The 24,111-nt window shown below is 44.1% G+C and overlaps 1 protein-coding gene across 2 annotated transcripts in view; it reads right to left on the reverse strand.

Annotated features, from left to right (window-relative positions):
- The window catches only part of MID2 (midline 2), a 907,753-nt gene that overhangs the window by 195,570 nt on the left and 688,072 nt on the right, over nt 1–24,111 (reverse strand). For both annotated transcript variants that reach the window (XM_063937060.1, XM_063937059.1), the window contains exon 8: nt 13,535–13,696. In XM_063937060.1, the coding sequence (XP_063793130.1) occupies nt 13,535–13,696 (162 nt within the window). The remainder of the gene's footprint in view (nt 1–13,534; nt 13,697–24,111) is intronic.

Genomic DNA, 24,111 nt, shown 5'->3' on the forward strand with positions numbered 1-24,111 from the left:
GACAGGGATCTAGAACCAGAACAAAGAGAAACGTTTTGGATACTTACTCTTAAAACACTTAAACCAGAGGGGTTAAATGAGGGATTTGAAGTTACCCCTTTTTTAAAGTGAGGTTTTTGAACCAATATTATATTATTTGATGGTGTGCTAAAGAACTGTTTCATTGTATTTATATTTATAATATTTTTTTTCCCTTCCCTATATGGAAGTCTGATATTATTATATATTATCTACTCATACAAAAAATGTTTGGAATTATGGTGGTCATTCCGAGTTGTTCGCTCGGTAATTTTTTTCGCATCGCAGCGATTTTCCGCTTAGTGCGCATGCGCAATGTCCGCAGTACGACTGCGCCAAGTAAATTTGCTATGCAGTTAGGAATTTTACTCACGGCTTTTCATCGTTCTGGTGATCGTAGTGTGATTGACAGGAAGTGGGTGTTACTGGGCGGAAACTTGCCGTTTTATGGGTGTGTGCGGAAAAACGCTACCGTTTCTGGGAAAAACGCGGGAGTGGCTGGAGAAACGGAGGAGTGTCTGGGCGAACGCTGGGTGTGTTTATGACGTCAAACCAGGAACGACAAGCACTGAACTGATCGCAGATGCCGAGTAAGTCTGGAGCTACTCAGAAACTGCTAAGAGAGGTATAATCGCAATATTGCGAATACGTCGTTCGCAATTTTAAGAAGCTAAGATTCACTCCCAGTAGGCGGCGGCTTAGCGTGAGTAAATCTGCTAAAAGCAGCTTGCGAGCGAACAACTCGGAATGACCCCCAATGTTTTGTGCTCCTCTTATTATGACATTGGACTACCTGAGTTTCTGCATTATGTAAATTAATTATATAAGGTATAGGTCATTTTGCTCTTAATTACTGGGCACATTGTAAACTGAGCGGCGGATTGTAGCTTTCAACAGGTGGTAACTATGTATTAAAAGAGGTAATGAATGTTTATTTATTTATTTATTCATTTATTTTATATACATATATATGATTATTGATTATATGAGTGTGCCCTACGTTTTATCTCCCGCTGGTATTCTATAGACGTAACGGCGGATTGTAGTTTTTAACTACTTTCTAATAATCTAGTAATCGAAAGATAGCTACTATCAGGCACCGTATGTTTATATATACATAGAGGCTAACTATCTGTATATCTGTTCACAACTTCAGCCTGCCGCTCGGGTGTAACAAATTAGACTTTCATGTAAATTAGGTAATTGACCCTTTAAAATGGATCTGAGCATCACAGATTCCAGCCCTCTGATGAAGTCAATGACGAAACGCGTTGGGGCGGAGTCTAGTGACGTTGAGGATCACCGTAATTGCTGAACGAGGAGTCGCGGACGTATGTGATTCCTGCCCGTGAGTCCCAGGGAAATCAGCTGCCGGCGGGTTGAGGTTTCCAATGCGACTGACTGACAATTGTTCCAGCTATTACTTGTTGATCATTTGTGGAATCACGTGGTAACCAGCCCACACTGGTTGCCGTCTGGTACGAATGTAAAACATTTGTTTTAAGCACTTTGTGTTTTTAAAATAAAAAAGGTTTATGCACTATGGAGCGCCCCTATATATGTTTTATTGACAGATATCTTTCTCCGGTGGAGTTCGGCTTGTTTGAAGGGGAGCTGTGGTCCAGAAAGATAATAGGAGGATCTAGTGCCTATCTGAGCATCTATTGAAGCTGCTGTGATTTCACTTTTAGAGACATATATATATATATATATATATATCTTATATGCGCTAATACTCCGGACTGCATTAACCAGCGATATATCATCTATGTCTATATATATATATATATATATATATATATATATATTTGGATTGCGTCGTCTTTTTCTATAGTGCTGAAGTGTTTAAAATATTTCTAGGTATATTCATATTACTTGGACATGAAGGGCCATTTTATTCCGCAAAGTCTAATATTCTCTAGAGGAGTTAAAACTACAAATAATGTAAGGGGTATGAATCAGGAATGAAAATATAGTGCTACGGATTGTTTGAGGAAGGGGCGCCCTAAACTGGTATCCTGCCTAGGGTCCCATGAAGTCTAACTTCGGCTCTGGTTATAGTACTCTCATGACTGACAGCAGCCACAGAACTAGTAGTTGGTTGCTACTCCTGCTTTGGCACGGAAACTACTGAGCTGTATTGAATGCACAAGTTGTACAAATAAAATAACAGGTTTTTTTTCACAAATGACAACTCACATTGTGGAGTCACAGTGCTTATATTTTTTAATACAAAGCAGCATGAAAACTATTGAGCTTTATTTACCATACAAGTTGTATAAAAAATAATAATAAAAAACAGCTTTTTTTCCTGTTATTTTTCCACAAATGACATCTCCCACTGTGGATATTTTTTAATGCAGTGTGGCACGGCACCTATTGAGTTTTATTGAACACACAAGTTATACAAAACAAATAAAACAACTTTTTTCTTAACTTTTTTCACAAATAACAACTCACACTGCGGAGTCATAGGGGAAAATTGACTAAGGTGGGAGATTTTTAGAACTGGTGATATTGCCCACAGCAACCAATCTGATTCTATCTATTAGCTTCTAGAAGCAGCGAGATAAATGTTAAGTAGAATCTGATTGGTTACTATAAGCAGCATCACCAGTTCAAAAAAAAACTACCACCCTAGTAAATTTACCCCACAGTGCTTATATTTATGAATGCAGTTCCACCTACAGCACACACAAGTTGTACAATTTTTTTTGCACAAATGACAACAACTTCACCAAAAAGTTTTGTGGGCACCAGCATGTGCTGTGCATCAAAAAGGGGTTAATGATGCTGCCCTCTATTAGGAGCTCTGGGATGCAATGCATGCTGGGCAGTGACAGAAACCATCTATTTGCACTAAGGGTTAATGCTGCCCTATATGGAGCTTTGGGCTGCAATGGAGGCAGTGACAAAAAAATGCAGCAGTGTCCACTGTGCACTAAGGGTAAATACTGCCCTGTATTAGGAGGACCTGGCAGAATGCACCAAAAAAGGGTTAATAATGGTTAACACTGCCCTTAGGCGCTCTGGGCTGTGCATCAGTATAATATAGGACTGATATATTAATTGTTTTCTGCCCTGGCAGTCTAGTGTGTGCTTTTGAGCTCTAGAATGTGCACAAGTATAATACAGGACTGATACATTACTTAATTTCTGCCCTAGCAGTCTAGTGTGTGCTCTCCATCTGGCATCCTGTGTGAAATGGCACCAAAATCACCATGGGAGGGACGTATACTGAATCAAAAACACACGAGATCTGATGGCGTGCTGATGACGCTTTGATTTGGTACCACAGCCTGACGGGAAAACCCGTGCCAGGGGTCAGATTCCCTCAGATCCCCAAAACTCAGGTAGGCTTGTTTCTCTGAAAACCGAGACTGCTCATCTCTAACTATAAGTCCACAATGTCTACTCATCACTAAACAATATCAGATATTGTACTGTTTATATTGCATCAGTAACAATTAGGCACTTTAGTATATTTACAACAAACCATCCAGCCATCCTGATTTGAGAGAACTGTACCAAATGTTAGCAAGTTAGGAGGAGCGACCCTGCTTGCCACTGTAAGTGGATTTGGGGAAAGTGCCCCCTTTTATATAGATGTGCAGACAATGTCCCAGCTGAGACCAGGACCAATGTTGGGAGATATTTATATACTCAAATTTCCAATCTCAGGATGTCACTGAGCACAGCTCATCATGGTTTACTGGTTCCGCATTTGCGTGTATAAGTAACGCCATCTATGGACAGCTTCGCTTTCTGCCACTTGCTAAACTGTGCAGACACTGCATTCCCTATAGCAGGCTATGAAGACATGGTAAAATGTGGAAATACCAGCGATATGTAATCCGTTTCCAGATGTGCAGTGCATAGGTAGACACAATCTGACTGGTTGTGAATTGTAATCTCTGACTAAAGTTTTTGTGAAATGTCAAGGCACAGAACTCTATATTAAGCCTTATTCAGAGGTGGACACGCAGAGCGTTTTCCGTGTGCGGGCATTCACATTGTGATCACAATTTGAATGACAGATGGTGGACTTTTGGGGAAGGCGACACAGTGTTGGGGGGTAGTGGAGCAGGAAATGCAGGCGTGTCATGGACGTTTTTGGGGCAGTACGATTACGTCTCCAGTGTATTCTGTGATCAAAAACATGGCAGTGGTGCCCCTGCATATGCAGCCTGCTGCGTATGCAGAGGGTCGTCCTCTATTTGTGCTCCTGCGATACAATTGCAGCTTAATTGTGATCGCAATGCAGGGTGGCGCCATACACGCTGGGCGGCCTTGCCCTGTGCTGGTTGGCCCCCAGCATTCAATTTGAGCCATAGCAGTTTTTGCTAGTTATGGCTAACCACCCACCCAGTGTCTAACCCTAACTCCCTCCCCCAGTGCCTAATTCTAGCGCTCCCCCACCCCGATACTCACATTCGAGATGTCAGCTGTCAGTGTTCCGGCGCTAGTCTCCCAAGGGGTGTCAAGATTCCGGTCACATGACCGCTGGGATGCCGTACGCATCCCCTTATCAGGATCCATCCTCTTTATACTCCACGAAAAGCTTAGCCTAAGCAAGGTTTATGCATTCTGGGTGCCCCACTGGCTGACTCAAGAGCAGAAGGAGCCTTGGGTGATTTGGTGCCACAACATGCTGGGCAGGTTTGATGGCAGTCTCGCAAACTCTGGGAGATCATCAGTGGCAATGAATCTTGTCTCTTTACGGATGGTCTCATAGAGAATAGTGTTAATTCCTAACAAATATGCTCTCAAAATGTTGAAGAGATATACGTTGTAATATTGGAGTCAATTGTAAATACCCTTTCTTTATTTCTAGAATTTTTCAATTAAATTATAAATTACTTGGAGTAAACTGTATTTACAGTATATCTACTTGACCCTCACACTCATCTTTATTACTGAGGGACTCTCACTGGGTGGCGCACACTTGACTTTCTCGGCACTGGCTATTTACCAACAGGGTTGTCAATGTGAGCTACAACACAATAGCAGATCCCTCCACCTTTCTACATTCCCTCACCACTGGCTCATCCGTTCACACTCTCATCCTCTTATTCACTGTCCGCCAGGACATAAGGGAGGACAGTAGAAGTGGGGGTGGTCCATATGAGTCTTTGCCATCCCTACATACACTGACTCCAGGGCTAGATGGACTACCAGCTATTATAACTTGCCGCATGTTCCACATCTTCTGGACAATTGTAGTATATAACTAACATCTGTATAGACATACATTGATATTATATCTGATACCTTATAGATTGTCTCTTTTTGTCTATATGTATATATACTGAATAATAACCATTGTTCAAAGTTTATATTTTCACCTAAAAACACAAGCATTATTTTGATGTTATGTTCAATCTTTTTCTTTCAAGAAATATAGCCACATGCAATACGTGATTAACAGGACAAATCTATTGCCCAAAAATTGAGAATCACCAGTGACATTGGCTGACATTTTATAAACTTTTGTAAATATATACACCTCTATATGTTTTTCTTTGTTCTTTAAATACAGCACATTTACCTGTACTGTTATGTTTTCACTGACATCACATGTTCTTTTTTTACTTTCCTCACTGTACCAATTATTGGATTTTCAATCATTTTTTGAATCTTATTGTACGGATTATTGGACTCTCAATCAATTGTTTGAATACAGCCTTTAGGCCATTTGAAATTATTGACCACATGCTCTTTTCTTGCTTCATCTATAAATGCTTTTATTACTTGTGAACTCAAGACATGACACACAAAATTCTCTTTATAATGCATAATAAAGTGTAATGAACTTTTAACAATTTCTAAGTAAAAAAGAGTGCCCCCCCAAAAAGAGTCTTCCTTTCTGTCCTTCTTTACGGATGGTGTAATGGTTAGTATTCCTGCATCACAGCACTGAGGTCATGGCTTCAATTCCCACCATGGCCCTAACTGTGTTGAGATTGTACATGCGTGGGTTTCCTCCAGATACTCCAGTTTCCTTCCACAATCCAAAAATATACTGGTACTGTAGGTTAATTGGCTTCAAAAAAATTAACCCTAGTTTGCACGTGGTAGGGAAAATAGACTATAAGCTCCACTTGGGCAGGGACTGATAAGAATGGCCAAATATTCTCTGTAAAGTGCTGCGGTATATGTGTGCACTATATAAATAACTTGTAATAAATAATAATAAATCTACAGTTTCGCTGCTAAGATCAAACAAAAGGTGGCCTAGTGGATCCCAGTTGGTGCCACCCCAGAAGTTCCAACCCAAGAGTTGCGTAGCAAAGCAGATGGTGGCTGTTTTTGTGGCCAAGACTGGACATGTAGCTACCGTGCCACTCGTGCAGCAGCACACCGACAATCAATGCCTGCTGCAAGTGCTGGAAGCAATTTCCAGGCATAATCCAAGAACTTGCTTTGTGGTGCCCTTCTCCATCACAACATTGCCTCTGCTTATAAGTCCAGGAAAGTATTGGATTTTCTGGTCCATGAACGAATCCAGGAGCTTGGTCATCTGCCATACAGTACAGACCTTCCCCCCTGTGACTTCTTTGTGTTCCCACATATCAAGTGCAAGATGTGTGGCATTCATTTTGAGTCACCGAAAGTTGCAGTGGAGACCTTCATCCAGCATGTAGAAGACATACTGTACCTGTTTTGGACTGGTCCAGCTGCTTCACCAAGTGGTTTGAGCGCATGCAACTTTGCATACACTCCTCTGGCGAATACTTTGAAAAATGTAATGTTCCCTTTGTTTGTAAATTCTGTATAATAGTTTTTGTGTACCTGGAAACTTATCTATATTTCTCCCGCATACTCCTTATATAGGGGACAAAAGAGAAATTAATTAAATGTGCTGAATCCCTGTTGCTAAATAGTGGGTAGCAATGATACTTATCACTGCGAAAACGCACAGCAGCGATCAGGTCTGAATTACCCCCTAAATTGTATTGAGTGTCTCCAATCTGTGAAAGGCAGTTATTGTAGAGGCTAAAACAGGAGCCAGTGCTTATAAATAAAATGCTGTATGCAATGATTTTCTAGAACCCAGCGCCGTAACTAGGCATTTTAGTGCTGTGTGCAAGAAATGACATTGGCGCCCCCCCCCATGCAAGACAGGGGCAGTGCGCGCCGTAGGCGCGTGAAAAATATATAGGGGCGTGGCTTCATGGGGAAGGGGCGTAGACACAAAATAATAGCAATTCATACTACGGTGCACAGTAGTCTCCATTATTCAAATTACGCTGCACAGTAGCGCCACTACACCAGGTAGAGCCCCTTTTATACATTACAGCAGACAGCGTCCCCTTTTTTACACATTACAGCAGACAGTCCCCCTTTTTACACATTGCGGCAGACAGTCCCCCTTTTTACACATTGCGGCAGCCAGTCCCCCTTTTTACACATTGCGGCAGCCAGTCCACCTTTTTACACATTGCGGCAGCCAGGCCCCCTTTTTACACATTGCGGCAGCCAGGCCCCCTTTTTACACATTGCGGCAGCCAGGCCCCCTTTTTACACATTGCGGCAGCCAGTCCCCCTTTTTACACATTGCGGCAGCCAGGCCCCCTTTTTACACATTGCGGCAGCCAGGCCCCCTTTTTACACATTGCGGCAGCCAGTCCCCCTTTTTACACATTGCGGCAGCCAGTCTCCCTTTTTACACATTGCGGCAGCCAGGCCCCCTTTTTACATATTGCGGCAGCCAGTCCACCTTTTTACACATTGCGGCAGCCAGGCCCCCTTTTTACACATTGCGGCAGCCAGGCCCCCTTTTTACACATTGCGGCAGCCAGGCCCCCTTTTTACACATTATGGCAGACGGTGTCCCCCAGAGAGAGAGAGAGAGAAAGAGAGAGGGATATACTTACCTTCTCCCCGCTGACAGGCTCTTCGTGCTGGCATCTCCCTCTGTGCAGGCATCGGACAAGGAGGAGGAGGGAGGGGGACTGGAGCCTCAGCAGCGCTATGTCATTGGTAGTAAGCGCCGCTGCAGCATCCCCCTCTCCTTCCGTATGGGCTGCCTGGCGCTGCTGTGGATGCTGGGATGGAGGAACCGCATCCCAGCATCCACAGCAGCACCGGGCAGCCTATACGGAAGGAGAGGGGGATGCTGCAGCGGCGCTTACTACCAATGAAATAGCGCTGCTGCGGTTCCAGTCCCCCTCCCTCCTCCTCCTTCTCAGCTGCCTCCGGCGCTTCTCTCTCCTCCAGCGCGGCTGCGGCACACGGCGCAGACTTCAGAGGCGGCATGTAATGAGTCAATTTGACTCATTACATGCCGCTGGCCGTGCGTCCTCAGGGCAACTGCGCTGTGTGCCAAGCCCACTTGGCACACACGTAGTTACGGCCCTGCTAGACCCTACAAGGGTAAAGTCATTTTATCAGTACAAAATAGCATTACATTCAGAAGACATACTGAAAAGCAGTTTCCTGTTACCAAAGGCAGAAAATTAGGTTTTAATAGAAACTCTGCATCCATTCACACTTGGACACAGTAAGCATTAGATAACTTGTAGCTGGATTCTTCAGGCTTAATTTTTCTGACAACGGGAAATAATGTTCAACTGTAAGAGAGAGAGAAGCAGTATAGAAAATAGGATGCATTTTAAAGATTGAAAAGAATTATTCCTTGTAAATTCCAGATACACTTTTGTAAAGCATACAATACATAGTTGCCTACCCTCCCTCATTCTGCAGGAGACTCCCTGAAATAGCAGCAATCTCCCTGACTCCCTGAAAAGTCCAGCAATCTCCCTGATTGCTCCTTACCCCCATTATGCAGCTATTACATTCTTGGGGGGGAAAGAAATCAGAGCTACATACATTCAAATGGGATCATTAGTGCCATTTCCTTGCATTAGTTATAAGGCACAATGATCCCTATGGACACTTACAGTATATGGAAGCTCTTGTAAAACACAATGCACGAACAAATCCTGAAAAATATCAGTGTCTTTTATTCAACAAATAGATCTTACTAACTTTGGGATTCATTTACATTTGGATGTAAGTCATTTTCATGACACCTCTCAGATGTAGCAGTACTTGTCCACGCTGATAGGTGTCACTTTCACATGTCCCTGAAATGCTTTTTCAAAAGTAGGCAAGTATGATACAATATCTGTAAGCCACTGTGACCTAAATGAGAAGTTGTTCCCCTTACACATTCATGATGCATAAACCAAAATCCAGTACTTCATAGTTTGGACTAAGATAGTACGTCACAGCTCTTCGCAACCTGATGGTCACTTACCCGGACTGGCAGCACTAGTCTCCTGTTTGGCAGCAGAGCAGCGGGTGTGGTGTCCCCGAAGCCCGCTGCTTAAGTCTCTGGCTCTCTCCTGTGGCGTCCTCTGGCTGCAGTCTCTAACAAGCTGCTGCAGCTCCCATAATGACGTGCATGCCACTCAGCACATAATTTAAAGGGCAAGGCGCGCCAAAGTGTGATGTAACACTGGTGCCAAGTTTGAATTCACCTCCTATAAAAGTCTGTTTCTGAGCAGTTTTCAGTGCCAGAGTAAATTAGGTTCCTGGTTCCTGTTCCCTGCCCCATTCCGGATTCCTGCCTTTTGTGCTGCATTCCCTGTTCCTGCTCCGTTCCTGGTATCTGTCTCTCAGTGCTCCATTCCATGTTCCTGCTGACCGGCTCCATTTCTATCTGCTGTTCCAGTGTCTGCACGCCATTCGGCATATTCCAGTATCTGTTCCAGTTTATACCAGCCTCCCTACCTGGGAACCCAGACAGAGGGGCGTGGCCCACATGTTTGGTGCAGCTCCTTGCAGAATGTTAGTCTCCGAGCCTCTGTTCAGGGTCCCTGCTGATCCCAAGGTATGGGTTTGCATCCACTATACATCCGTGATTTTTTTATACAGTAATGCAAAGGAAAAGAGAGCCAGAATGAAGCAATATCTAAGTATAGTAGCTGGACTTTTACAACTCTACTTAGGTCAAACAGAAAAGAACAACCGCACAGGTTATATTAACACTGCTCTTTAATATGTCACTCCCGTCTAACTTCTTACAAGTTCTTAACTCTTTCAGTACTAAATTATATTTCTATATGGTAATGAATGTATGTTTATTGTCTCTGACTTGCAGAGTGCTGTGGAATATGTTGGTTCTTTACACAGAATAGTCAGACATCTGGGAACTTGTTAACAGAATGAAGACTGACTATACTTAAACGACAAATGAGTAACATGCTCACTTCTACCCCATCTGTGTCACCTCTGTCTACCCTACCCTACCATGTGTCACCTCTGTCTGTCGACCCTACCCTTCAGAGTGTAAGCTCTCATGAGCATGCAGACACATTCACGCTAGGGTTCCTTTTGTTGGGAGCCAATTAACCTACCAGTATATTTTTGTGTTGTGGGAGGAAACCGGAGTACCTGGAGGAAACCCACGCAAGTATGGAGAGAATATACAAACTCCACACAGTTAGGGCCATGATGGGAATCGTACCCATGACCTCAGTGCTGTGAGGCAGTAATGCTAACCATTACACCATCCGTACTGTTCCTCGCTTAACTATGTTTCTCCCGCATACTCCCTTCAACGACACCTAACCCTCGGTTTCTGCCACCCTGATAATTTCAGTGGCATCTGCTGATGCACATATGTTTATATACCAAATAATTGTCCTACAATGTCTTCTACTGTAAGCCATTGTTTTCTTGTTTTGCTCATTTGTTTATGTACTTTGTTAGGCACTGTGGAAATCTTGTGGTGCCATATAAATAAGCGATAATAATAGTAATGCTGATGAAACTATTAGCACAGTTTAAATATTAGGTCTACTAAACTTTATCGCTGAAGTGTCGCCATAATACAAACTCTTCATGCACAGATGATACCATCCAGCAATCTGTAGCATTCTGTGAGGTGAATATACTGTCCCATTGGAGTGTGATAAAGAGTGATAAAGTACCAGCCAATCAGCTTCCTAACTGCCATGTTACATGATGTGCTTTAAAAAAAAGACAGGAGCGGATTTGTTGGTACTTAGGGGCAAATTCAGTATGAATTGCAAGTAGCGATTCGTACGGAATTTTTGCTGAGGGGCCGCGGGCGCAGGCGCAGCAGACCCTACTGCGATAGCGCCCTCAATTTTTGTGGGGAGGCCGCAGAAATTACGATCGCCTCTGCCTGTCAAGAGGCGGGGCAGGAGGGAGGCGGCAACGCTCCGTTTTCTGGGTGGAAACGGAGCGTTGCGGGGGCGTGCCAGCCAAAATGGTGGGCTGGTGTGCAAACAGGGGCGTGTCGGGGGTGCGGCCGCAGCGGCTGCGTGACATCACACGCAGCCACTGTGACAACAAAAATGGCGCCGGGACTCCTGCGGCCGCAGCTAAGCTGCGCCGACAGGAGTCATCCTTAATTTCTGCTAACTAGCAGAAATTGCGTGCTGTTCGCAATTTCTGCTTGAAGCAGGGGGTGGAGGCGCCTGGTCAGCATGCTGGGTGGCCTTGCCCAGTGCTGGGTGGCCCCCAGCATGCATGCTAATGGTTAGCAAATTCTGCTGATTAGCAGAATTTGCTAACCTTACTGAATTGGCCCCTTTATCACTTTTTAGGGCTTAATACATTTGGGCCTTTATGCATGTTCTTTATGTCACTATTCTTCTATCTTATGCACTGTATGTTTATCATTAGGTCTGCACTTATCTATAAAAATATCACAGTCATGCAACAAAATGTTTTCTACAACTGATAAGGATAATTTACACAAATAATATTGCATTTCTGGAATAACATAGCCAGAACTTTGCAGGCCCCATAGATACATTTTGAAGGGGCCCATGTCCCAGTACTTCTAGAAAGACACCAATTTTATGGCCCTTATTCACATCACAGTACACATTGTAGACTGACTGTACACAATCTGACACACAGTGCCCCCAACTCGTATTATAACATACAGTATCCTCAGTTCATATTATGCCACAATACAGTGCCCTCTGTTCATATTATGCCACAATACGGTGCCCTCTCTTCATATTATGCCACAATACAGTGCCCTCTATACATATTATCCTACACTTTAGTGCATCCACTTCATATTGTGCCACATTACAGTGCGCTCCAATTTAAATTATGCCACTTTACATTCCCCCCTTACCATTATAACATCCACTACACACACCTCTCCCTGAAAATGGAGAGTCACCACATTCAGGCTGGGCAACGGGTCAGACCCAATTGCTTAGCAGGTAAATCTGGGAAACAGGTATGCAACTATATAACCTGTGTCCAGCCGCCCCTAAACCTCAGGGCACCATAGCAATGGCACTCCCTGTACCCAATATAGATATGCCTATGGTTTCCTACTTTCCTGGCAGGACTAGTAAGGCTTAACTTGCCACTACCGTATATACTCGAGTATAAGCCGACTTTTTCAGCACTTTTTTTTGTGCTGAAAAAGCCACCTCGGCTTATACTCGAGTCAGTGACAGGCAGAGGTAGAGCAGTGTGAAGGAGGGACACGGAGCGCACAGCGCGCGCCTCTCCTGTGTCCCTCCTGCATCTCCGGCGGCAGCGGCGGGTCTATTAAAGGAAGTACCCGTTCGTGACCTCTGATCACGAACCGGCACTTCCTTTAATAGACCCGCCGCGGCTGCCGAAGATGCAGAAGGGACACAGGAGAGGCGCGCGCTGTGCGCTTTGTGTCCCTCCAGAAGACAGCGCGGGATCGACGGAGGGGTAAGTAACAGCACTGTGGGGCATATCTGGCATTTGGGGAGGGAGCATATCTGGCAGCATGAGGGGGCATATGTGGCAGCATGAGGGGACATATCTGGCAGCATGAGGGGCTTATCTGGCAGCATGAGGGCACAACTGGCAGCATGAGGGCACAACTGGCAGCATTGAGGGACTTATGTGGCAGCATGAGGGGCTTATCTGGCAGCATGAGGGACATATGTGGCAGCATGAGGGGCATATCTGGCAGCATGAGGGGCATATGTGGCAGCATGAGGGCATATCTGGCACTGTGGGGCATATTTGGCAGCATGAGGGCATATCTGGCACATCAGGCACTGTGGGGCATATCTGGCACTGTGGGGGCATATCTGGCACTGGGGGCATATCTGGCAGTATGAGGGCATATCTGACACTGTGGGGGCATATCTGGCAGTATGAGGGCATATCTGGCACTGTGGGGGCATATCTGGCAGTATGAGGGCATATCTGGCACTGTGGGGGCATATCTGGCAGTATGAGGGCATATCTGGCACTGAGGGCTGTGTACGGCTAGAGCTGCATTTCCCACCATAGGCTTATACTCGAGTCAATACGTTTTCCCAGGTTTTTGTGGTAGAATTAGGTGCCTCGGCTTATATTCGGGTCGACTTATACTCGAGTATATACGGTAATTAAAAAAGTAGAAAATAGTTAAAATAAATATATTTAAAAAACATAATATTCAACTATTTCAAAATTGCCATATGTACTAAAATACAAAGTGCCCCTGCTCATTAGGAGTTATAAAACAATGCCATAATATACTCACTATTGGTCTTGAGTCTTGCTGGATCACTATGTCTGCTCCCAGCCTGGTTAATTGCTTTCACCAGGAAGATGTAGCGTGTCCCACTCTGAAGTCCATGCACAGTGTAATGGTTCTGCTTGATATTGGGCACAATCATCCAGCTGTCCATGGAGCTATACAGACCTGCATTGAAGGACACATACAGTTAGTTAAATATGTACCATTGTTAGTACTATTGTATATTACACATGCATTTTACATGGTGGTTGGGATCCCTACCTTTGGTTCCCATCATGTTTTTATTATTTTAGAAATTATTTTGTACTGCAGGTAATAACTAGACTAGTACACAAATGATTCAGTGTAGTTTACTTTTACCCACCTACTGTAACAGCAACATCTGAATTTAAAACAGCATACTTAGTAGATACCAAAATATATATTTAAATGAGAAACAAACCATGGATCCTGAAACAGATTCACAGCTAACCTGAGAGCAGAAAATAGGTAAGAACTTGAGATTTAGAGGGAGTCACACATTTACTATACAATGTCATGCTTGTCTATGATGACTCCCAAATTGCGTGAGTTCCGATCCACTCTGGGCCATAGAGACATACAATGGACTTGAGTGATACTAAAGGAGCATGGCCAAATCCAGGAGGTTTGACCCCACCCCCTCTGTAAAAATCCATGAATAATACTATTTGAGCCACACCTGAAGCAGAAGCATTTGTCAACAGCTGGCCCATTGGTTCCGTCGAACAAGTATGAGCCTGGATAATTAGTACCCATCCACTCCTCTCTCTGCATCACTGAATCCACTCCCAGAAGAGTGAGCAATCCTCGAATCTTGTTCACTCATCTGGATCCCCCTCAAACACTCAGTAATACCACTTTCAGACAGAAAACTAAAATTCCCGGTTAATTTCCGGTTTTGTGAAGCAACCCCCTTTCACACAGCACATTTAACCCGGATTATTCCCGCGATGACCCCTTTCAGACACAACCCATGTCAGCCCTGCTATAGATTTGTGTGTCATAAGAAATGGACTGTTTTTATGGCACACAGGGATGAGGTCATGAAAAGTGGGTGGTGACTGCTCACAGCATTGCATTAACCATGGCCGACGAGTTACTGCTGAGTAGCCCGGAGTTCCTGAGTTCTTGCTGTTTTTTGCTGTTTTACACAGCAAATGAGAGCCTGATGCAGCTGCTTGCACTGTGCTACCTGGCACAGTCATATGCCAAGAGGAGAAGGCAGCAATTTCTGTCAGAGAGGGCTAATACTTGACGCCAGTATTTGCTCAGGAGGAGAGCCCTGATTTTGGGCAGCATTACAGCTACCCTAAGATTTACCAGCGCGACTAATCGATCGTTGTGGACCAGAGGCCGCAGGCATGGACAAGCTTTCTGGGTGACCATGGAGGCTTATCAGACAGAGCAGTGGATGGCACACTTTCAGATGTCGTGTGGTACGTTTTACTACATGCTGGAACTTCTCACTCCAACACTCACCAGGGGAAGCACCAACTACCGCAAGACCATCGAGCCATGCAGGAGACTGGCAATTGTCTTGTGGTGGTATGCAACCCCAGGCGAGTACCGCACTATCTCCTGCTTGTTCGGTGTTGGCATATTGACGGTGTGTGTGCTAGTGAGGGAAGTGACCCAGGCATTGCTGGAAACCCTTTACCACTGCTTCATCTCCTTACCGCAAGGTGACCGGCTGGATGATACCATAAAAGATTTCCTGCAACGTAAATATCCCCAGTATGCTGGAGTCATAGATGGGACCCACGTACCCATTATTGCCCCCAGAGACAACCCAGCCGATTACTATAACCGAAAAGGCTGGCACTTCATCATCCTGCATGCTGTAGTGGACCATATGTATTGGTAAGTAATATGGTGTGTTTTAATGTGAGTCATATGCTGTGCCTATGATGTGTATTGTTAAAAACAGCTAATATGTATACTGTTCAGTTTCACAGATGTCTTCATTGGCTGGCTGGGTCGTGCTCACGACTCCTGGGTACTTGGCAACTCTGAATTGTTCCAGATTGCAGAGGAGAACCAACATGGCTGGTTGTTCCCTAGAGAGGTAAATATATCTCTTTGATGGGTTATAATTTTCACAGCAGAATAATAATACAATAGATTGCAATTATGGTATAGGACCTGTGTAGCAGGGGTGTTAAACTATAGCAGCTGTGGAACTAAACCTCCCATCATGCCCCTGACACAAATTTTCTATTTGGGGGGTGCTGCAACTGTGGCAGGGCATGCTGGAATGTGTAATTCAACAACAGCTGGAGGCAAGCAAGTTAGACCCCGTTTTGTTTCACCATGGAATATGGGAAAGGTTTGCAGTGAGGATCCTCACAGCTGTGAGCCCGAAGGTGGGTAAGGATGGATGGAAGGTAGAGTTAGGCTGCGTAAAGGGAGGGTTAGGTGGTAGGGGAGGGGTGGGAGGGTTTAGAATACTTATCTCACCCATCAGGATTAGATTGTTGGAATTTCCAATTATTCCCTGTACTTTCCTGAACATTATGTATGCCACCTATACTATATATGATTTTTTTTCCCATTACAGAAATCAAAGTTTGTTTATGGTGTGGAGATCCCGGTGCACCTTATTGGAGATGCGGCATACCCTTTGAGGTGTTGGCTCATCAAGGGCTTCACACAGCATCTCCCACTCTCTCCGGAACAAGTGAATTTCACCCACACTCTCAGCTCGTCCAGGATGGTGGTGGAGAAAGCCTTTGGGAGACTGAAGGGGCGCTGGCAATGTCTACTAAAGCGCAATGATATTGCCATCACCCTGGTGTCAGATGTGGTTGCTGCTTGCTGTATCCTCCACAACTTTTGCAAAATACAGAAGGAACACTGTTTACCAGAGTGGAATGTTAAGGACTCTGAACTGTGTGGTACTCTGGTAGAAGCAGCAGAAGCAGCCTACGGGGGGGAGATAAGTAGTGGCAGTGCTGAGAAAATCCGCAACACCCTCACTGCTAACTTAACTACTATGACACAGTAGAGGACAAGGGATATGTTGCAAAAAAAGTTTTGTTTTTATTGTTGTTGACACAGTTTTGGTTTTATTATTTATGAAAAAGTTATGTACATGTTACCTCACATGTATCATTTTAAATATAACATCTTTACAGTTTAAACTGCTTCTTAAATTTGTTTTATATAAATAGACCATAATGTGTGTAGACATTAGACACATAAATAGAAGGCATAATGTGTGTAGGTAATAGGCAGGTATGGCCTGGGCACTTGACAGGCCTGTAAAGTGCTGAATACACATGAACATTTTCAAAAAGACAAAAGACGAAGAATAAAGATTATTTGCCACTGTAGGCACATAAACAGAGGCCATCTGTAGAAGTGGCTGAGGTAATGGCCAGGTATGGGCCGGACACTTGACAGGCCTGTAAAGTGCTGAATACACACAAACATTTTCAAAAAGACAAAAGAGGAAGAAAAAAGATTATTTACAACTGCCTGTAAGAAGTGCTGCCCAGTAGATGGTTGTGAGTAGTGCCATCTGGATAAGTATACACAGTGCCATGTGGAGTATTATTCCCTGTGCCATCTAGATAACTGTGCACTGCGCCATAGTGAGTAGTATTCCCTGTGCCATCTGGACTATAATGCACAGTGCCTTGTGGAGTAGCATTAGGTGGATTTGAGGGGTTTGTTTCCATAAACTGCATGCCTCTGCTATGATGCTGGTAGTTGGAAAAATGGCCCTCAGAATAGTGGGGAGGATACACTGGATAAGGGTGTGGGGGATGCGGAGGGTGCAGATTGTGTAATCTACGCACCAGACCGTTAAGAAAGGACATCTGTGCCTCTCTGTTTTTCCTAGAAATGCGTTCATGCATACCCACAAGTTGCGTGAGTGAATTTTGTAACTCTTTCTCATTGTCAAAAAAGTGTTGGAGTCGGCATCCTCCTGTGCCTGCATTTCAGCATTGGAATCTTGCAGCTGATTGACCAGGATTCTTGTCATTATGCGCGTAGCTTGCTCAATCTTTGAAGTTTTTTTCTTCCGTTCAGGTACGTCAAAGACTAGAAATGGTGGGGGAAAAAAACAATTTAAAAATCAAATAGCAGTGATGTCAGCATATATGTGCTTGAGGACTCCTACCTCTTGCGCACTAGCTACACACTGCAATATATACATTTTGAGTATCAGTCAAGGAAGTGCGCAATTGTACAAACACTGCATGCTATGCACAATTTATCCTTTCTAAAGGATAATTTGTGCTATTCGTGCAGGTGTGTACAGGCCTATGATGTTGTTAGCAGTCGTTATTACTCATAAATGGTGCAACAGCTAATGTGGCCTTCTGATATTGATGAAATTAGAGATGAGCGGGTTCGGTTCGTCGAGATACGAACCCCCCCGAACTTCACCTATTTTATACGAGTCCGAGGCAGACTCGGATCCTCCCGCCTTGCTCGGTTAACCTGAACACGGCCGAACGTCATCATCCCGCTGTCGGATTCTCGCAAGATTCGTATTCTATAAAAAGAGCCGCGTGTCGCCGCCATTTTCACTCGTGCATTGGAGATTGAACATGGACGTGGCTACATTCTCTCCCTGAAAAGCTCCATATCTGTGCGCAGTGTGCTGAAAATATCTATGCTCAGTGTCCCGCAAATATCTGTGCTCATTGTGCTGAAAATATCTACGTTCTCTGCCTGAAAAGCTCCATATCTGTGCTCAGTGTGCTGCAAATATCTGTGCTCAGTGTGCTGCATTTTGGTGACCAACAGTATATAGTTGTACAGTACAGTAGGCCATTGCTGTATCTTGCAGCTCTGTGTCACTGCAAGTATCCATTCCATATCTGTGCTGTATTTTTGTGAGCAGTATATATAGTAGTACAGTGCAGCATTTTGGTGACCAACAGTATATAGTTGTACAGTACAGTAGGCCATTACTGTATCTTGCAGCTCTGTGTCACTGCAAGTATCCATTCCATATCTGTGCTGCATTTTTGTGAGCAGTATATATAGTAGTACAGTGCAGCATTTTGGTGACCAACAGTATATAGTTGTACAGTACAGTAGGCCATTGCTGTATCTTGCAGCTCCGTGTCACTGCAAGTATCCATTCCATATCTGTGCTGCATTTTTGTGAGCAGTATATGTAGTAGTACAGTGCAGCATTTTGGTGACCAACAGTATATAGTTGTACAGTACAGTAGGCCATTGCTGTATCTTGCAGCTCCGTGTCACTGCAAGTATCCATTCCATATCTGTGCTGCATTTTTGTGAGCAGTATATGTAGTAGTACAGTGCAGCATTTTGGTGACCAACAGTATATAGTAGTACAGCACAGTAGGCCATTGCTGTATCTTGCAGCTCCGTGTCACTGCAAGTATCCATTCCATATCTGTGCTGCATTTTTGTGAGCAGTATATATAGTAGTACAGTGCAGCATTTTGGTGACCAACAGTATATAGTTGTACAGTACAGTAGGCCATTGCTGTATCTTGCAGCTCCGTGTCACTGCAAGTATCCATTCCATATCTGTGCTGCATTTTTGTGAGCAGTATATATAGTAGTACAGTGCAGCATTTTGGTGACCAACATTATATAGTTGTACAGTACAGTAGGCCATTGCTGTATCTTGCAGCTCCGTGTCACTGCAAGTATCCATTCCATATCTGTGCTGCATTTTTGTGAGCAGTATATATAGTAGTACAGTGCAGCATTTTGGTGACCAACAGTATATAGTTGTACAGTACAGTAGGCCATTGCTGTATCTTGCAGCTCCGTGTCACTGCAAGTATCCATTCCATATCTGTGCTGCATTTTTGTGAGCAGTATATATAGTAGTACAGTGCAGCATTTTGGTGACCAACAGTATATAGTTGTACAGTACAGTAGGCCATTGCTGTATCTTGCAGCTGTGTCACTGCAAGTATCCATTCCATATCTGTGCTGCATTTTTGTGAGCAGTATATATAGTAGTACAGTGCAGCATTTTGGTGACCAACATTATATAGTTGTACAGTACAGTAGGCCATTGCTGTATCTTGCAGCTCTGTGTCACTGCAAGTATCCATTCCATATCTGTGCTGCATTTTTGTGAGCAGTATATATAGTAGTACAGTGCAGCATTTTGGTGACCAACAGTATATAGTTGTACAGTATATTAGGCCACTGCTATTGATATAATAATATCACTGGCATATAATTCCACACTTAAAAAAATGGAGAACAAAAATGTGGAGGGTGAAATAGGGAAAGATCAAGATCCCCTTTCACCTAGTGCTGAAGCTGCTACCACTAGTCATGGCAGAGACGATTCAATGCCATCAACGTCGCCTGCCAAGGGCGATGCCAAATATCATATTAGAGAGCATGTAAAATCCAAAAAACTAAAGTTCAGTAAAATGATCCAAAAACTTAAATTAAAAGCGTCTGAGGAGAAGCGTAAACTTGCCAATATGCCATTTACGACACGGAGTGGCAAGGAACGGCTGAGGCCTTGGCCTATGTTCATGGCTAGTGGTTCAGATTCACATGAGGATGGAAGCACTCATCCTCCCGCTAGAAAACTGAAAAGAGTTAAGATGGCAAAAGCACAGCAATGAACTGTGCGTTCTTCTAAATCACAATTACTCAAGGAGAGTCCAATTGTGTCGGTTGCGATGCCTGACCTTCCCAACACTGGACTAGAAGAGGTGGCTCCTTCCACCATTTGCACGCCCCCTGGAAGTGCTGGAAGGAGCACCCGCAGTCCAGATCCTGATAGTCAAATTGAAGATGTCACTGTTGAAGTACACCAGGATGAGGATATGGGTGTTGCTGGCACTGAGGAGGAAATTGACAAGGAGGATTCTGATGGTGAGGTGGTTTGTTTAAGTCAGGCACCCAGGGAGACACCTGTTGTCCGTGGGATGAATATGGCCATTGACATGCCTGGTCAAATTACAAAAGAAAATCACCTCTTCGGTGTGGAATTATTTTAACAGAAATGCGGACAACAGGTGTCAAGTCGTGTGTTGCCTTTGTCAAGCTATAATAAGTAGGGGTAAGGATGTTAACCACCTAGGAACATCCTCCCTTATACGTCACCTGGAGCGCATTCATCAGAAGTCATTGACAAGTTCAAAAACTTTGGGTGACAGCGGAAGCAGTCCACTGACAACTAAATCCCTTCCTCTTGTACATAAGCTCCTGCAAACCACACCACCAACTCCCTCAATGTCAATTTCCTCCTTAGACAGGAAAGCCAATAGTCCTGCAGGCCATGTCACTGGCAAGTCTGACGAGTCCTCTCCTGACTGGGATTCCTCCGATGGATCCTTGAGTGTAACGTCTACTGCTGCTGGTGCTGCTGTTGTTGCTTCTGGGAGTCGATCATCATCCCGGAGGGGAAGTTGGAAGACCACTTGTACTACTTCCAGTAAGCAATTGACTGTCCAACAGTCCTTTGCGAGGAAGATGAAATATCACAGCAAACATCCTGTTGCAAAGCGGATAACTCAGGCCTTGGCAGCTGTGTTGGTATTATACGTGCATCCGGTATCCGGCGTTAGTTCACAGGGACTTCTCTAGGCAGGTGATAGCGAGATTTTACCAATTAATATCAGTGATTTATAATTAATTATTAATTACAGTGATCTTGCCAAATGATTCCAGTGATTTTGTAATTTTCTTCCAGTGATTTGGACCAATAATACCATTGATTAGAACGCATAATTCCTGTGATTTTGTCATTTTCTTCCAGTGATTTGGACCAATAATACCATTTATTATTTAGAACGAATAATTCCTCTGATATTGAAGTGTTTGTGTCGCTTAGCTTAGCCGTCCAGCGACCACAGTGCACCTCTTTTTCACTTTTCTTTGCATCATGTGCTGTTTGGGGACTATTTTTTTAAGTGCCATCCTGTCTGACACTTCCGTATATGTCCAGTGGTACTGCCATTTGATATAATTCCCGACATTACTGCCATTTAATTCCAGTGATTTTGTCATTTTCTTCCAGTGATTTGGACCAATAATACCATTGATTAGAACAAATAATTCCAGTGATTTTGTCATTTTCTTCCAGTGATTTGGACCAATAATACCATTGATTAGAACGAATAATTCCTGTGATATTGAGGTGTTTGTGTCGCTTAGCTTAACCGTCCAGCGACCACAGTGCACCTCTTTTTCTCTTTTCTTTGCATCATGTGCTGTTTGGGGCCAATTTTTTTAAGTGCCATCCTGTCTGACACTGCAGTGCCACTCCTAGATGGGCCAGGTGTTTGTGCCGCCCACTTGGGTCGCTTAGCTTAGTCATCCAGCGACCTTGGTGTAAACTAAAAATAATATTGTGAGGTGTGAGGTGTTCAGAATAGACTGGAAATGAGTGGAAATTATGGTTATTGAGGTTAATAATACTATTGGATCAAAAATACCCCCAAATTCTACGATTTAAGCTGTTTTTGAGGGGTTTTGGAAAAAAAAACACCCGAATCCAAAACAGACCCGAATCCGACAAAAAAATTTCAGGGAGGTTTTGCCAAAACGCGGCCAAATCCAAAACACGGCCGCGGAACCGAATCCAAAGCCAAAACACGAAAATTTTTCGGTGTACATCTCTAGATGAAATACATGACAGTCAGGAACTGAATGTGTAACGTAGCATTTAAAAATAATAACAAGTGCAAACAACAACATTGTGGAATATGGTCCATACTAAAATCTGGATTTTAAATAAAACTAAAATCTTAAGTGTGTGTAAAGTAAAACATAAACAACCTACTGTTCCTACGCAACTTTGGGGTCCCACTCTGCGCAGAAGTCGGTGTTCCAGCCAGAGTCACTGTGTTGCTTCCACTGGTATCGACCTCAATAGTATTGGTGACTGGGTCCCCCACAGTAGCCATCAGATTGGTGCTGCTGATCTCAGTGATGTTATCACAGAACATTGGTGGCGTCGGTGGAATGGATTGGCTGTTCTCTGGGGTAGCGCTTCGTAAGGACGCACAACTGGACGATGAAATGGCAATGGGATTAACCAGTGCAGAATTGCCAAAAACTTTGTTGTAATATTTTATGAGAGCTTTCAGTTTATTCAGTAACTGCTGCTGTGTGCTCTCAATGCCCCTTGAGGTAAGTATCTTGGCAATGTTGATGTACACTGTGGCGTCCTTCAATGTCCCAGTGATCTGCTTCCGGAACTCCTCCTCCCCTCTAATAGCAAGTAGCTCCCTGATCTCTTCCTCCTTCCAGTGCGCCATGCTGTCTCTCTCATTCGTCTCCCCAGCAGCACAATTGTGACCTCACACGCCAGCACCAGTGCCACGCCCACTCAGCCAATCATCGAGACCCCGCCAGCTCAGCCAATCAGCGCTGTTAACCGTGACCCGTTTCTAAAATCCCGGGTCGGACCCTTTCAGACAGCCGGCAACCCGTGTACGATCCAGAAAAAACCCAGGTAGAAACCTGGGTTGAAGTCCCGGGAATACAGTCCTGTGTTGACCCTTTCAGAGAGAACAAAATCCTGGGTCCACCCTCCCAGAGCTGAAAAATTACCAGGTTCTTTTCCCTGTCTGAAAGGGGTATAAATATGGGAGCATAATGATAGGATTTGCTTAGAAAGGACTCACTATGCTTCACAACACACTGTGTGATTTTACAGATTGCCGCAATACAAAGGAGGTGGGTGGGGCCATAAGGCAACTCATGTTACCACACCCCCACATCCTGGACTGCACCCTGAGATCTCTGGAAGGAGAGTAGCAAAAAAGTAAGATACTGACCAATTTGTACAAATATGTCCTCATACATCTTTGCGGAAGTCACACCAAACAGCCCCCCTTGCATTCTCGCATGAGACTCTTCTAGCGATGGGTATCTTTTTTGCCGAAAATGCATCTTAGTTGCAACACAATGCAACTAGGATGCACTAGGAGATTGTGCTGATTAATTTGATATAGGACACTTGTATATCTGTGTGTGACTATGGGGCAGATTTATTAAGCTCGGTTAAGTGATAAAGTGGAAGGTGATAAAGGACCAGCCAGTCAGCTCCTAACTGTCATTTTTCAAACCCAGCCTGGGACATGGTAGTTAGGATCTGATTGGCTGGTCCTTTATCATCTTCCACTTTATCACTTGACAATGCTAAATTCTTTTGTCGTATAAACAACCCTTAATGAAGTCTAAGAACACTGTACGCTGTTTACTTAAGAAGTACCGTAAGGGTACGCTAGTTGCGTAACGATCGCTCAGCCGAAGGCGAGACGCTCAAGCGTCACGTTCGCTCACGGCCCAGTGATCACAGGACAGCACGTTATTGGCTATGACTAGAGTAATGATTCGCTATGGCGTAGCGGACGCTCGAGACCACGAGGAGATCACCAACGGCGCAGACGCTCACAACGCTATACCTTTATGTCTAAACCTTTTATCAATGAAATACACAGAATACCTTAATGTGAATACAGGGTGTAAGTGCAACCTTGTGTAACCTGACTAATTACAAAGCTGCTTGAGCGTCACCGACGCTCAAGTGAACACTTAAAACTATAGGAAATACACAGATACTGGTTTAGGGTCCAAAGCCT

The sequence above is a fragment of the Pseudophryne corroboree genome, chromosome 8, assembly GCF_028390025.1.
Source record: "Pseudophryne corroboree isolate aPseCor3 chromosome 8, aPseCor3.hap2, whole genome shotgun sequence".
Classification (NCBI taxonomy): Eukaryota; Metazoa; Chordata; class Amphibia; order Anura; family Myobatrachidae; genus Pseudophryne; species Pseudophryne corroboree.